The sequence below is a fragment of the Aquarana catesbeiana genome, linkage group LG03 (genome assembly GCF_042186555.1).
Source record: "Aquarana catesbeiana isolate 2022-GZ linkage group LG03, ASM4218655v1, whole genome shotgun sequence".
NCBI classification, from domain to species: Eukaryota; Metazoa; Chordata; class Amphibia; order Anura; family Ranidae; genus Aquarana; species Aquarana catesbeiana.
In genome coordinates, this window is record NC_133326.1 from 520,916,713 (window position 1) to 520,933,909 (window position 17,197).

Here is a 17,197-nt window from a genome sequence, read left to right on the forward strand (position 1 = left end):
TGGGGAGAGAAGTTCCTCTCTAAATTGTTTTTTCCAGCACTGAGGTCCTTAATCCAAGTGAAACATGGACCAAGATAATGATATCACATAATACATGTGTAAATGAAATACGGTAATCAGAAAATAGAACAGTATCATATACTATGTGAAAGGCAAACATTACATTTAGGCCTGGTTCACACCTATGCAGGTTGCAATTTGCATATTCCTGGTGCATTTTGTGTTTTTCAATACATGTTTTTGATCCATTGAAGTCTGGAACCAAGAACCAGAGAAAAGTCCCTGCCCCTTTCCATAAAATGCACAAATGTGAACATGACTCATAGGAAACCATGTGAAATTGACTGTCGCGTGTTTCGGCAAAACTGAAAACGCACTAAAAAATGCGTAGATGTGAACCAGGCCTTGGACAAGGGTTTAGATTCAGGCTGCATTCACACCTGAGCGTAGCGTTTTTGAGCGTTTCTTCCGGCGTTTTGTTGCGTGTTTTTTCAGGCATATTTGCGCGTTTCCATGCAGCGTTGTCCGGCGTTTTTGAGCTTTGGCATTTTTTTTAATTAGCCAATAGGAAAAATGATCATCTGTTTCATCATTTGTTGCTATGTTGTTAGATTTTGTCATCTGCTTTGTGCTCCAAAAACGCCCAAATCTGCCCGATTTGTGTGACAAAAAAGGGTCCAGAACTTGTTTGAGCTTCAGGCGACTTGGAGTGGAGATGTGAACCATCTCCATAGAGAATAATGGATTTTTTCCCCTCAAGCGGCTTGTAGCTTCAGGCTTCAAGCTACAAAACGCTCAGGTGTGAATGGGCTCTTAATAAGAATATATGATTTGCTGAAACCTAGTTTGCAGTAAAAGGTTATTTTGTGGTGTTTTCTCCAGACTGTGCAACAGAAGAAAACAGTCTTCTGAGTCTCTGGGGTCATCTCTGTGCTAGCAGATGTTAAGATACATCTTTGCAACATTTTGCATAATGTTGCTCTGTGGCCTACAATGGTCGGAGTACAGAAACAATTCTATATATATATTATACTTCTGCCATATGATTTATTTAACTGCATTTGTGTTGCAGGCACCATGAATCAGACGCAGCAATCAGAAGAAGAGGTTCCTGCTTATCTACGGGAGGAGGCACCAGAGGGTAATTGCAGTTCTTATACTCTAAGCTAGGGATTGGCCTTTTCTAAATTGGCCTCTGTTATCACAATGGGACTTTAAGTGATACTAAACACACACTGCTTCGATTACATTGTCCCATCTCCTTTTGTACGTGGATGATGGCACTAATTATTTTAATAAAAAAATCTAAGTGCCCTTTTCCTAATATGTATACAGCTGTCACATGACCCAGCTCTTTCCCAGCCTGTCTGCAGGGAAACCTAAGCAAGAGGAGCTTTCAGTCCTCTGCTGCTGGTCACATGTTAAAAAAAAAAAAAACCAAAAACAAAACCCTGGAATACAGAATAAAAATTAATATTTATATATATATTTTTTTTTAATTGTGTGTATATATGTGTGTATAGATATATCTATCATCTACACTTCCCTGTTAAAATGTCAGGTTTCTGTGATGAGGAAAAAAAAAAAAAAGATAAAAAAATTATTTCAGAACTTTTTCCACCTGTGACCTATAAACTGTACAACTCAATTGAAAAACAAACTGATATATTTTTCTTTTTTTTTTTGGTGGGGGAGGGGGGGGTAGCTGTTCTGGTAGGTCTTTTTTTTCTTAGCCGCATCTTACAGCAAAAGCCATGGTCCACAGAGAGCTTCCAAAGCATCAGAGGGATCTCATTGTTAAAAGGCATCAGTCTGGAAAAGGGTACAAAATAATTTCCAAGCCATTAAATATACCATGGAACACAGTGTCAGACATGAAGTGGAGAAAATATGGCACAACAGAACTGGACGTCCCTCCAAAATTGATGAGAAGAAAACTGCTCAGGAAAGCGGCCAAGAGGCCTACAGCAATAATAACCACTTGCCGCCCGCCTTATACCAATATGATGTTGGCAATATGATGTGAGCAGGATAACAAGCTGCAGCGTAGCGATCGCTGTTGTGGTGTGTCAGTCTGACACACCGCAACTCCAATTTAGGTAAAGAGTCTCCGTCAGACTCTTTTTTTCCACGTGATCAGCTGTGTCCAATCGCAGCTGATCATGATGTAAACGGGAAGAGCCGTGCAGTGGCTTTTCCTCACTCGCGTCTAACAGACGCGAGCCGATCGGCTGCTCTCCTGACGGGGGGGTGGGTAGGGGGGGGTCTGTGCTGATTGTCCTTGAGCAGGGGATCCTCTTTGCACCTGCTGTCACATTTAAAAATAGCGGGGCTCTAACAACACAGCTGCATCATTCATCTGTGAATGAATGAACTACAAGTCCCATCTTCCACCGCTACAGATGGCTTGTAGTTTTCTGATGAGTGACCTCATTTGTTTTTGTGTTTTTTTTAGTTTTTTTCCGGTCAGTAGGGCCCCTTTAACATGTACGGACTGTTAATTTCAGTTCAGTCACGTCTTTTCAAAGAAAAAAAAAAAAAATTGATGACCTTTTCCTCAGCTGCTCGTCAGTTTTACATTCACCACCAATGCAAAGACAGATGAAAAATGATGCGTTTGTCAGTTTACATCTGTTTTTCACCCGAAAAATAGAGCTTTGATTTGTTTTAAAAAAACAGATGTTTACGGATGTGGATGTAAACTGATGTAAATGGATGATCAACCATTTACATCCGTTTTTCCATAGAGATGCAGTTGATGGATGAAAAACGGACATCATGTGTGAAAGAGGTATGGGCAGACAGCTGTATTGAGAGTTTACAGGAGCCTGACATTGCACAGGTGCAATGATCTGCTGGCTCCTAAAAAAACAAATGTGCTTTTTTTTTTTTTTTTTTTTTTTTTTTTTTTTTTAACCTGCAGTGCTTGTGACAATGGTCTCCAGGAGAAAGCGGGTGAATTTCCCCAGCAGGACACAGCAACCTGACACTTTGGGGCATATGTGTGAGACTGGGTTCACAGTAGAGCAAATTGGATGTGGGTTTCCCCATATCCAGTTTGCATGACATGAGACTGTGACCGGCTCTCTATGGAGCCAGTTCTGACATCTGTGTCGGCTGCGGAGTGGCTTGCATGTGAGTCCTGTGTGTCTTTGGATCCGTTTCAGGGCCGAATTCAGGCAAAAATTTCCCCCTGATTCGTCCCTGAAACGGAGAACGGGGACGCCCCGCACCCCTGCTGTGAGCCGCGTCCGTCTGCAGTGTGAACCCAGCCTTTAGCAGTGAATGTGACTTTTACCATGCACAACCCTGGTGGTGGATCAATCACTTTAATTCAATGTAAAACGCATGCACCTTGGAAATTCACCTGCAGTGAATGTTTGGGAAATGTTTGCTTGCCTGCTCTATATAATTATCCCATCCCCCCAATAATTAAAAAAAGCAAAAATGGTTTTTTTTTTTTTTTTTTTTTTTTTTTTTTTTTTTTTTTTTTGGTGCACAGTAAATTTACTTTTTTCCCAACTTGCCATTTTAGCTGAAGTGTTGGCTAGTGCTGCTTGTCAATTACCTGATCTTACACCCTGCACTCTTTGAAGATGGGGGGCCATGTGGTCAGGCAGTTGACAGACCTGCAACTGATTTTTTTAGTCTCCAAGTGCTTTAGCAACAGGCGGTTCCCATATTTCTTTTCTGACCAGGTCCTTTTAAGTCTGCATGGAGTGATGATGAAGCTTTCTCCATCAGGGAATCTTGACTGCATGTCTGACCCAGTGTCACAAGTCTGGAAGATGAATATAGTCTGTGTTAACAATATTGTCCTGTTAACCAGTTTGTGGCAGGAGAAGATATCATATCAGGTGTGATGACCAAGCTATTTTGGGTGCTGGAATGTACAGTTGTGTGTGTGTGTGTGTGTGTGTGTGTGTGTGTGTGTGTGTGTGTGTGAGCCTTTTGACTTATTCACTCTTCCATTGTTCACCTCATAATGTGCCCTATTCCCTGACTGGGTTATTTAGAATTTTGGAATTAAATTCCTTTGGACTTTTAAGATTAGTAGTTGGCATGAAGATTGGAATTTTCCACACATTAGAATCTGCTTGCAAAGTTTATGGTAGAATTGCAAAGAATTGTACAGAAATATAAAGTTGTGTATATGTCTCACATAAGATCTAATACATACATAATATCTGAGGTTGTATAAAACATTAATTGAATAATTAGGAGCATAAGCAATTTGGAGAGGTGCGTGTGGATCTCACTGGTGACATGAGCTCTGGGTGCAAGAGTGCAGATCTCGCTGATGACGTGTGTGTGTGTGTTTTTTTTGGTTTTTTTTTTTTTTTGTTTTTTTTTTTGCGCAGTCCAGATCACACTGGTGGACAAACAAAGTCGCACTAATTAATGTGAAAAACATGAGGAAAACAAAACAATTAAAAAATTTAAATATTGTAGTTTAAATCAATGTCTGTGAACGTACACACTAATTTAAATATATAATTGGAAGTTATTTGAAAGAAAAATGCACAGTTCTGAAAAATATATAGGAAGTTAGTCCACGTGATATGTATATAGAAGACTCCAAACGGGAAATTCCTTCGGGGGGTGGGGGGGTTCCACTAGAGCTGCACAATTAATCGTTAAAAAATCGTGATCTCGATTCACCTCCCCTGACGATCTCTCCTGCTGAGTTTGACGATTCTTTCATATAAACAAGTGGAGAGATTATCTGCTCACTCAGCTGTCAAAAGAAAACATCCGGGCATTCTGCCAAGTTTAGAACTTGAAACATTGTATCTAACTTCCTTCTTAGATCAAAGGGATAAACTTCTCTGTGTAAACAAATAACCTGGGCAATCTGCCAAGCTTTAAACAACGTGTAAATGCAGGAAGTTTAACCACTTAAAGTCTAAATCTTTTTCTGACACTTCTTTCTTAAGTTAAAATCAATATTTTTTGCTAAAAAAAATTACTTGGAACCCCCAAACATTAGAGATAAAATATATATATATATATATATATATATATATATATATATATATTATAATATTTTATAATATGGAATAAAATGGCAATTGCTGCAATATTTTATGTCGCACTGTATTTGCCCAGTGGTCTTTCAAATGCAATTTTTTGGGAAAAAATACACTTCAATAAATAAAAAAAAAGAAACCGTAAAGTTAGCGTAATTTTTTTTGTTTTAATGTGAAAGATGATGTTACGCCGCGAGAATCGTGAGAGAATCGTGATCTATCCTCTAAGCAAAAAAATCGTGATTCTCATTTTAGCCAGAATCGTGCAGCTCTAGGTTCCACCACCAAAAAAAATGCAGATCCTACTGTGACACCAATCACCCTATTAATGGGGATGCTTACCGGATGGTGTGGACCATCTATTTCTAGAGTAGTCAGATGGGCATACAGATAAACCTCTGCAGGGTAACATAAGCAGTCAAGCCTCTAGAACCCGCTAATGATTGGGAAATTCCTTCAAAGGTGTCCAACTCACACCACTTTGGCTGATCGGGACATCTTGATATGTATGTATGTGTGTGTGTATATGTATTATATGTGTGTGTGTGTGTATATATGTATATATGTATATATGTGTGTGTGTATATATATATATATATATATATATATATATATATATATATATATATATATATATATATATATATACTCATTTATTAGTAAAAACAAAAAACTACTTACAAATGTTAAAAGAATCAAAAGCGTTCAGCGGCAAACTGAAAACGGAATTTCCCACATTTCCAGGGGCACGCGATGTCAGCGCTTAGCCTTGCCCGACATGTTTTGTCATACGTGACGTCTTCCTGGGGCCAGATCACCCTGGTGCCATGGATCCTGGAGAAAGGGGTGTGTTGGAGTGTAGATCTAACTGGTGTCATGAATACTGGGAAGTGGGTATTTATGGGGAGAGGGTGAAGATTGGTAAATGGAATACTGATCCTAATATTTTGGCTTCCCTGATTTGCCATTTACACTTTATACAGGACTGTTACCATTGGTACAATTAAAAAGGACTTGTACTGTGGAAGCTGTGTCCAAAATGAATGACAAAAGACTTTTTTCCTCAGTGTTGCATAGGGTCATTCTCCATTTGAACTTTTTTTTCTCATTTCTGATTTAAAATGGATCTAAAGTCTAAGCATCTAACTTAATGCAAACACTTACCTGAGTCCTTCATGGATCCAGCGATGTCCTGTCTGCAGCGGCACTGCTTTCTCTTCCTCTTCTCACAAGAGACTAAGCTATAGGCTCCTGCTGCGTTTGGTAAAAACTTGTGAGGTGGGGGGGCACATGGCTGAGTATTACATCTTTTTTATTATGATGTAAAAACTGTGGTTGAAGAGAGAGGAGACCGAAGTTCTGCTCGGTTCATCCAGGCAATCTGAGCAGAAGTGAGAGCAGGTACCTGTCAAAACGAGGTACCCGTGAGCCCCCCCCCCCCCTTCAAAAAAAAAAAGAATGACGTGTCAAATGGGGTAGAGGAGGGGGGGAGGTGGACTTCTTTTTGGTGAAATTCTGCTTTTAAGATTCACACCTGTACATCTGGGGGGTTGGGAAGCCTTCCAATCTGTTCAACTGTCTAAAGGCACATTCACAACAATGGCCACCTCCTACCATGGCTGCTGGTGTGCGCTTGGAATTGGACTGTGCCAATGTTTTAATTATAATGCATAATGCTGTGTGTGTCTGTGTGTGTTTTTGCACATCCATGAACTGAACACATAGGACACAAGGCAGTTTGCCTTATCTATGTGTTAGGACTGCGTTGAGCATGAATGTCCAGCAGAGAGAGACAGGTGCATATGGTGTGAATGGGCCCCACTTCCTTTCTGCTTTCTACTTGAAAGTGAAGGGATACATCCACAACAAGACATAGGCCACAAGGGAAAAAAAAAGGGAATCCGTTTTATCTGAAACCTACTGTATCCAATACTGAAAGATTAAACTGAAAAGGTCTGCACCCCTAGGCTGCCAGGGTTTAAAAGTAATATACCTAGATTAGTAGATGGCTACATACAGAGATAAAATAATGTGCATAAGATATAGTGCACTTATGTACCTACTGTCTTTTGAGGAGATGCTTTCATACATAGTGTGTATAGATATATTCATGAATACATTGTGACATTACTATTTTATAAAGATGGTGACTTCCATACATCTAGCTCTCAATATTTAAAGCCATTCTCCGGAAGTTGAAGTAGCTGGTGATGCAGACACTTCTTTCACACATTCTCCATATCACAGCTCCGTGCAGTAAACAGTGCTGAGTTTGCTTCATTGATGTGACAGGTGAAGACCTACTTTGAGGGAAGCTGGGGTTTGCCACAGATGTTAAGCCAGGCAGCGGAGAGGTGAGAAGTGCACAGAGGATGAACGTATATTTTTTGCCGTTTGAGCTTGTGATGAACAGGCTTGCATGAGGGTGTCTAAATAAAAGGAACAAGTGTTGTATGACGTCACGGCAAATGCCTTTCAAAGAGTCCACTTTCCGTTCATACACAATTGGAAAGTGAAATTCATGTTTCTCAGTTTCCATCTGTTACACATGTATTGTGGTGTTTGCAGTCCTGGCCCTGCCCATTTTTGTATATTACAGCTGACCCTGGACTAATGCCGTAACTTGTAGGTCATACACAGTACAGCTCACAGCAGGAGACAAACTATGCAAACGGGGGAATCAGATCAGCATTATCTCTTTTAAAGTTCAAAGCGACCATTCATTTACACAAAAATTCTGCTAATAAAATTTTATTTTTAACCTTATTGTATTCATTTTCTTTGTCTGTAAAATTCTTCCTTGTGTGGACATCCAGAAGCCCTGAGACTGCTGCTAGGTGCTGCCTTCTTGGATGTGATATCGGCAGACTCAGAGTTGTTGTTCAGATGACGCTCCATAGTATTTCCTTTCACTCCTCCCCCTGTCAGCTACATATAAGGTTTTATAGGGTAAAGGGGGGGGGGGGGGGGCTATTTTGTGCAAGGAAAGAGGGGACTGTGCTACAGAACTAACTCTTCCTAGAGTAGTCACATTTTCTAGCAAGTTCAACGTTGTGAATAAAAAGCATTTATGGAAAACACAGCAAGTAAGCTTTTTAAAGTGCATAGTTCGAATTGGGAAGATTGAATAAAGACACCAGTCCATCCAGTTCAACGTGTGTGTCTCTGTATCTACCACTTCTAAATCCCTGTATATTGTGCTCAATAAGATGGCCCTCCTAAGAATTTTTTTAAATTGGCGACATTAGCCGCTGAAACTACCAATTGTGGAAGGGCGTTCCATATCCTTGCCGCTCAAACAATGAAAAATCCCTTTTGCAGTTTAAGGGTGAAGCTTGTCCAACTTTGAGTGGCCTGTCTTCTTGAGTGAACCGAGACTGAATAGTTTCCTCCCTATGCTAGAATCACCGTTAAGATATTTGTATACAGTACTGTATTGCTATCGTATCTCCTCTTAAGCGTCTCCTCTTAAGGGAGAATACGTTTAATGATGGTAATCATTTCTCATAACTGAGATTCTCCAGCCCCCTTATTCTTTTTGTTTCCCTTCTCTGGACTCTCCAGTTCTAGCACATCCTTTCTGAGAACTGGTGACCAGAACTGGACGGCGTACTTGAGGTGTGGCCAAAGCAGAGTTTTGGAAAGTGGTAGAGTTGTAGTTTTATCTCTTGAGTAAATACCCTTTTTAATGCATGCTAATAGTCTGCTAGCCTTGCTTGCTGCAGTTTTGGTATTGCATGCCTAAATGCTTTATTCTGTACTTTTACCTGGATTTTTTTTTTTTTAAAGTGGTAGTAGAGGCAGAATAGCTTCCCCCCTTTTTTTTTTTTTTTTTTTTTTAATTCTCTACATTAAGGTAAAAAACAAAAAAACAAACTTATGTTCAGATGCCCAGCCACCCCCCCTCCCCATACTTACCTGAGCCAGCGATGTGCACACGATCCATTTGGTGCTACTGTGCAGACACATTCAGCCCAGTGAACAAACTGTCTGCCCATCTAACTAATTTGTTTACAAGGTTTTAGTATCTTTTTTCAGATTTTTTTTTTTTTTTGTTTGTTTAATTTTTTTTTTTTTTTTAATATAGTAGTACAATGGTGATTTTCTTAGTGGTTCCTCCACTCATAGATGTATCTATTTAGTGTCCAGTCCTCAAGAAAGCAGGTGATTGCGCAATAATAAAACGTTTTACGTCTGTCCCAAAATCCTGGCCTATACGTGGCCCTCCAGGATGGGAGCTGTGCAGCTTTTAGCCAGATTGTCTCAGCAAACCATACCATTTGCCCCACCAAGAGTGTTTTACCAGTTGTATTTGCTAGAAAGCCCATACACCCTGTTTATCTTGAATGCAGAATTCAAGGGAGAGAAATTATAGAAGAACTTCACCCCCCCCCCCCTTTTTCCCTTCATAGTTACATAGTGCAGTGGTTCTCAACCCTATCCTCATGTACCCCCAACAGGCCATGTTTGAAGGTTTTCCTTTATCTTGCACATGTGCTTTAAATCAGAGTCAATGGCTTGGTATTTTGCACAGCTATCTGACATAGTGCAGTTGAAAAAAGACACAAATTAATCTAGTTCAACCAATAAATAGAAGAGGGTGGAGGGGGAGATCTACAATCCTATACCCACAGTTGATCCAGAGGAAAGCAAAAAAACCTCAGAACTCATCTGTGTGGTCTTTAATTAAATTCTCCTGTTTCAGTCATTAGAGTCCCTAAAGATTAGAAACAATGGCTTTGAAATGACAGAGCTCAATTCTTTAGGATCTGTGGGTGTAAGGCATCAGGCCCAGGTGCTTTTTCCACCTTTTATTCAGTCTAAATATTTCTGGACTATACCAGATTTAGCCATTGTGGATCATTTAGGGCTGTGTCAATATAACCCCCATTATGGAAATGAGCTCCTTTTTGTATACACAGAGCTGAAGAAAGTATTTAATAAGTTTGTCTTAGTCCCCAGTCACTCACTCTAGAATATTTTGTAAAGGGCCTACATGCTCAAACCTGACCATTTTACTATTAATATATTTGAAGAATTTTTGGGGGTTTGTCCCATCTTTTGCAATCTGTTTTTGAATTTTTGAGGCCTTGATTTCCTTTTTACATATTCATTTAAATGATGATAATGTTCCTTTTTATATAATTTTTAAAAGCTCTTCCTTTGTATCCTTCTTTTAGCTTGGTTATCCTTAAACATACTCGCACCCAGTGAATCCAACACTCTGTTGCCGCACATCTGGTCCTGTGCCACCATCTTTCTTTTTGCAGCTGGCCCCCTGATGTTGTGGCACAGTGCGTGGCCATGGGCTGGGAAGGCAGAGAGTCTGCGGTGTCTGTGCCCCCTGGGAGTGGTCGTTCTGGGGGGGGGGCCTTAGTAACACTTGGGTGTGGAACCCCACAGTATAAAATGACACATGGTCACTGCACCTTTTAGGGCTGGGGCAATTTTTGTTACCAGGCCTCAGGGCCCGGCTAGTGCACATTGTACGGCTACTTATTTTGTATTTGCTCCTCCATGTTTTGTCACCTTTCACTTATGTGTGTGTTTGTTTTTGTGCTAGGATGGAGGGCATGAGTCCTCAGGCTTGCCCTGACGTCTAGGGGGAGGATGTGTGGCCCTTGGGTTCCCTCCTCCCCTGAACCTGGGGGGGTCCTGTCTCTTCGACCTAGTACTTTGGTGGTCACAAGGAGAGAGGTCTACCAGGCCTTCTGGCTAGATGGACCATGTCGTTCCCTTTGTCCCTGTCAGGGGCCTTGTGACCCGGGGGATCAGAGAGAGGTCCTACCCCTTCGAGGAGTGGACAAAGCACACCCTCAAAGTGTTTGTAAAGGTTTGTTTTTTTGTTTTGTTTTTTTTAATAAAAAAAAAATGCCTATACTTACCTGCTCTGTGCATTGGTTTTGCACAGAGCAGCCCTGATCCTCTTCTTCTAGGGTGCCGCGGCGGCGCTCCTGTCACCTCCTCTTCATCGGGTGCCCCCATGGAGAGCCTCTTTGCATGGGGGCACCCTCACGAGTTTCGCTGCGTCTATTGACGCAGACAGCAGGACTCAGCCCCCCCCCCCTCGTGCCTTGCTAGTTTTATATGACAGCAGCAGAAACCAATGATTCCTGCTGCTATCGATCTATCCAATGAGGACGGAGACAGCGGCTGGAGTTGCTGGGCTTGTGCACATCACTGGAACGGACAGGCTCAGGTAAGAAAAAGGGGGACTCTGGGGGCAGCTGCAGCACAGAAGGATTTTCACCTTAATGTATAGAATGCATTAAGGTGAAAAACCTGGAGACTTTACAACCCCTTTAAGGGAATTTTTAGTGTGTGTGTGTTCACATGCACGTTTTTAGTTCACTTAACGTCTTTTCTGGTTTTGTCTTTCAGTAACACCGCAGAGTCAAACCAAGAAAAGTGTGTGTTAATGTGATATAGATTGCCCTAAAGTCTGGAATCCATGGCACAAGTGTAGAATTTGAGAAGAGGGTTGGGGGAGGAGCAGTAGTGTTAAAGCAGGATGAAGGTCAGATTTAGGGATTATTGAATACGTGCGTTTTCTTTACTTGGTTTTGATCCTTGTTGCATGCTTAGTAATTTGCAGAGGATGCCTGTTTTGCCTGAAACTATTACATTTCCTCTTATTGCAGCAGCCTTCATAGCCACCACTAGAGGGAGACAAGACACATACTGCTTATTTATTCCTTCACATAGATTGTCTTCTCTTTAGCTCCCTCTGGTGGTCAATAGGAACAGCTACTGCAGAAGAGTATGGAAAGTCAGTAATGGGGAAAAAGTCACAGCTGATCACACAGCTTCCAATGTTCACTTCCTCTTTAGAAGAGACAGTTATTATTTGAAGGTGTCACGACAATAAAGCTGTATATTTGCACAGTAACTGACTGTTAGGAATATGGGTACTGCGATTGCAAGCCTTCTGCAAATGCAGAATTTCTGATTAAATTCAAACCCTCAGTGCTAATTATCTCTACTTGTTTAGGGTCAGCAACTTGGATATCATTAAAGTCAAAGCATCAGAATGACAGTTGGGGAATCTGCTTTCTCAAAAGAAGCTGGCAATGGCAACCACCATCAGATATTCATGGCAGATTCTCTTTAAACTTGCATTGGTTTTAGTCATATGTTTAAAAAATCTTCAGCTGAGCAGCAGAGAAATTGAACACATGGTAATAACATTTTTTTTAAATTTCTTCTAGAAACCGTTAAGGACCACCCTCAGCAACAACCTGGCATGATCTCTCGTGTAACAGGGGGCATCTTCAGCATAACCAAAGGAGCTGTTGGCGCCACCATCGGTGGAGTGGCTTGGATCGGAGGCAAAAGCTATGAGGTTACCAAAACAGCTGTCACATCGGTACCTAGTATAGGAGTTGGCATTGTGAAAGGCAGCGTGTCGGTGGTCACTGGTGGTGTGGCTGCCGTGGGATCAGCAGTCTCCAATAAAGTCTCTGGAAAAAAGAAGGACAAATCTGACTGAGCCAATCATCTTATTTCTAGAGGACTGTCCCAGCCGCGATTTTGGTGTCTACCGAAGAGTTAAGCCAACACCACTCCATATAAGACACTTGTTATTGTAGCACCGGTGCGGTTAATCAAGCAAGTGGAAGGGAGCGCAGCAGTCATATTGTAGTGAACACAGACTATAACCCCGTTCACTGACACTGCGTTTCAAATGTTACATTTATATTACACCAAATCATGTTTGTTTCGTTCACAAAAATATTTTGAATTTTTTTTTTTTTTTCTGGAAACATTGAAATTCACAAAGCCATTTGTTTAAAGGACTTTACGTTTAGTTATTTTTTTTCCTTATTTTTTTTGTGTGCGTTTTTTGCTTATGTTATGAAAAGCCACAGCACATAATTGTGTTTATTCTAGTTAGCTGTTAGTATTTTATTATTTTTTTTCTTTCGTTTTTTGTTTGGCTAGGCTGATGGAGCAATACCGTAATGTATCGATCCATTGGGAATATCCTACATGGTTTACCAAGTTCAGTGCAATTGTATTGGTAGATGGTGGAATAGAAGATTTGTTATGGTAACAATAGAGGTGAAACTCTTTATAGGAGCCCTCTTTGTTTTATGTCCGAGAATTTCAAAATGCTGTTCTCCCTCATATGTTTGTTTCACAATATATGTAATATTTTGCGCTAGATCCGTGCCAGTGTTTTGCGTATCTCTCCATTATTGGCTTGCATCACATCCACGGATGAAGTCTTTCAATGAGACATGTCATGACAAATGCGGGAGCTCGATCAGTGACTCGCTAAGCAAGGATCAGAATGCCAGCTTTAGAATTTGCACCTACAAAAATGAATCTTCATTGGCAGCTTCCATATTTCTATCCTGACACGCTCTCACTTCAATCTGTAATTCAGGTTAAATATAAAACCTGTGTTAGACTGTTATAAGGGCCACTACTAGCTAAATTTTGCTTACCTAATGTGTATGTATTGCCAAACTCCCCCCTTTCTTCTTCTTCTCTTCTTTTTTTTTTTTTTTTTGGGCAGTATATAGAAGGGTTGCAGAAGTATCACTTTTTGTTTATTTTGACAGTATTCAGTTCTTGGTGGGACATGTAGAACTTTTTCTCATCTTCCTTGGTGCCTTGTAACACTAGCTGCTGTGCCAGACAGGGAGCCCCCCTTGGCACACCACCACAAGGAATGCAGGGGCCGGTGAAACATGTCCATTTCCCATCCCTCTACATTCCCCATGGTGATGCTTGCCTTACACAAGTGTCGGGAACCAGAGACAGGAACTCGCTAACAAGGCAGCTGTGTCCCAAGAAAGATTGGGCGATTACAGCTCGCTTCACAGGGCATCTAGCAAGATGGGGCAAAGTGTGCAATGTATTTTCTGGGAACTAAATACTGTTAAAAAAATAATAATAAAAAAAAAAGCTACTTCTTAAAAACACTTGACCAGTAATTATTGTTTTGTCCAACTGGGGAGAGTTCCCTTCACTGTACTAAAGATACAAGTGAGAGGAAACCTGTTCAAATGAGAAAAATTCCCATCTAAGACACTTATCACCAGAACATTAGTCCCCATTGAAAGGTTTACCTCTCTCTTGCTCTGGTGACAACTCAAAAAAGTTGTCTTTCCTCTTACTTTCTGTCTCTGTGGCCATCAGCACAAACAGAGGTGAAAATTAACCCTTCCCTACTCTACCAAAAAAAAAAAAAAAAAATTTCTATATCTCCATGCAGCAAGTTTGTGTATCCTCCATGTTTTAAACTTTTTTTTTTTTTTTTTGTGATTTGTATCTAGCCTTTAATTTGTGTCAAATCTCTGCTCTTTGATGTATGCCTGAATTGGGTTGTAGCTAAACCCTTTTCACCTTCTTGAATGCCATGATGCATTGTCAGCCAGGTGACAGTGCTTTTCACCTGATTTTCCCTATTCCTCAGTTTACCAGCCTGTGTAACCACTCCCATTTGAAATTTAAAAAAAAAAAAAAATCCTCTACGTTTTTCAGCCAGATTCAGGTGCGATTTCCAACGTCATACACTATAACAATTTGCACTGGAATCACACCTGAACCACTGAGCGAACCTGCACCTGAATCTTTTACAAATCGCACTGCAAACCATCCCCGCACATACACTATATTGTCAAAAGTATTGTGACGCCTGCCTTTACACACACACACATAACCTTTAATGGCATCCCAATCTTAGTCCATAGGGTTCAATATTGAGTTGGTCCACCCTTTGCAGCTATAAGAGCTGTTCAACTCTTCTGGGAAGGCTGTCCACAAGGTTTAGGAGTGTGTCTATGGAGATGTTTGACCATTATTTCAGAAGTGCAGTTGTGAGGTCAGGCACTGATGTTGGACGAGAAGGCCTGGCTCACAGTCTCCGTTCTTATTCATTCCAAAGGTGTTCTATCGGGTTAAAATCAGGACTCTGTGCAGGCCAGTCAAGTTCCTTGACCCCAAACTCAGTCTTCTATCTCTTTATGGACCTTGCTTTGTGCCCTGGTGCACAATCATGTTGGAACAGGAAGGGGCCATCCCCAAACTGTTCCCACAAAATTAGGAGCATGAAATTGTCCAAAATGTCTTTGTATGCTGACGCCTTAGTAGTTTCCTTCACTAGAACTAAGGGGCCAATCCCAACCCCTGAAGAACAACCCCACACCATAATCACCCCACCAAATGATTTGGACCAGTGCACAAAGCAAGGTTAAACATTAAGGTGCATATGCATGTAAAGGCAGCCGTCCCAATACTTTTGGTAATATAGTGTATGTGAACCCAGGATTAGGCGCCGGTTACAGTCTATGGACTTGAAGGTATTGATTTTTAGTATCTGAGCATTTACACAAGTACTCGTGCAAATGCTTAGCATTGGCACCGGTATCGGTGCAATGCCTCCTGTCAGATGTTACTGCTGTCTGGACTCCTGGAAACCTAGAGGTCTTTCCCCTCACATCTGCTTCTGCTGACAGCTGTTTCAACAGATGAGAATCAAGTGAAATTCTAAAAAAACACAAAAAAATGCTTTTCTTTAGTAGAGTAGGGGGAAGGCTAGATCTCCTGTCACATTTGTATTTTAGTCTGTGCCCTTGTTGCAGATTTTATAGTTTTTTTTTTTCCCACTTGTCTGGAGTTTTACCTTAATTTATTGTTATTGGTGGGAAAAATAGAAACCAAATAGATCTCAAGTCCGCTCCCTTATCTTCATCTTGTTAGTGCCTTATAGAAACCCTCAGGTACACTGCACAAATGCTAATTACACTACCGTCTGCATTAAGTGCAGCATGCTGTATAAAGCTGTGTTTTTTTGTTTTTCTGTTATTTTTAAAGGGTCAGTCAGCCAAACCAGGTACAGTATTTCATTTTTTGGTGTATTGACGGCAGGTGCAATCAACCAGCCAGTTCCTTCAACCCTCTAGGTAGAGTCTTTGTAACAGGTCTACCCCCTTATTGGGGCCATTTTGAGCCCATTTAAAATTAAGTGATCTGTTGCGCTGGGTTAACATTTGGTAGCCCATTCATCGTAAATATTTTTTGCCAACACTGATGACTTTTTTGGCAACACAGTAAACCGCAGGACACCACAACACACACACCTCTACTGTACAGTGCATTGGGGGACCATTCATAATGCCAATGCATTGCACATAGAGCAGGTGCGTTTCCATACGTTGTGGTGATATATGGTATTGCGTTCATTATGGTGTATGTTGCCACAACACACAAGTGTGAATGGACTATCAAGGGAAACCTATGCTGAGGAGATTTTGAGGCTTCTCTTACCAACCTTTTTCTAAAAATATTAGTTGCTAGTCTGACATGATGATCCAATGGCTTTTGGTCATTGACCCAGAATAAGTATTAGTGTATGTCCAGCTAAAACTTTTTTTGGGGGGAGGGGTGGAGTTAGAACTTCTGTTGGGTCTTGCTGGAATTTGGGGCTCCATTAGAGAGCTTCCCCCTTGTTTCCTACCACATCGACAAAGGTTTCATTATACGGGGAGTGAGGGGGGAAAATCCAACAGCAAATAAAAAAAAAATAAACAAAACGCTTATGGAAAAAAAACAAACGCTTTTTTGGCTGGACATATACTTTTTAAGTGTTCTGGCTCTGCATGCTTGTTTTCAGCAACTAGCACTTTTAGAAGGAATTTAACAATGGCACCCTGTTTTTCTTTCCGAGAACTCTTGGGAGATGTAAAATTTAGATCCGCAGAATGCACCCTATTCTGAAATACCAGTTTTTGGAGGGCTGATCCTTCTCCATCTTCTACCTTTGGACCTTGTATTGGTAAATGACTGACACTCCCACTGTTCTGCTGAATTAGGTGCAGTTGAACAGAATTGGTTTGCAAGTTTTTGTTTTTTGTTTTTTGTTTTTGTTTTTTTTCCTTTTTGAAGGTCCGAAAAGTGTTAGTGGCCATATTTTTATACATTGCAAGATGCTTATTTTCTCTCTCTCTCTCATATATTAATAATTATTTGCTGTGTTTATTAGGGCATGCTATGCAGGGCCTCTGTGCAAAATTGTTGTACTAAACTCAATGACTGGCTTTTATCTTCGGACTCCCACCCTTTGTATTTTTAATATACCTTTTCAGATATGTACTGAAGTAGTCGCCCACTTGAACTGTGAATTGTGGTGAGGTAAAGAAATAAACGTTGTGCCTATA

General features: G+C 40.8%; 1 protein-coding gene across 2 annotated transcripts in view; it reads left to right on the forward strand.

Annotated features, from left to right (window-relative positions):
- TMEM263 (transmembrane protein 263) overlaps window positions 1-17,197 on the forward strand; it is a 45,206-nt gene extending 28,009 nt beyond the window's left edge. For both annotated transcript variants that reach the window (XM_073621213.1, XM_073621214.1), the window contains exons 2-3: window positions 1,073-1,141; window positions 12,239-17,197. In XM_073621213.1, coding sequence (XP_073477314.1) covers window positions 1,078-1,141; window positions 12,239-12,519 — 345 coding nt within the window. In that variant the 5' untranslated portion in view covers window positions 1,073-1,077 and the 3' untranslated portion in view covers window positions 12,520-17,197. The remainder of the gene's footprint in view (window positions 1-1,072; window positions 1,142-12,238) is intronic.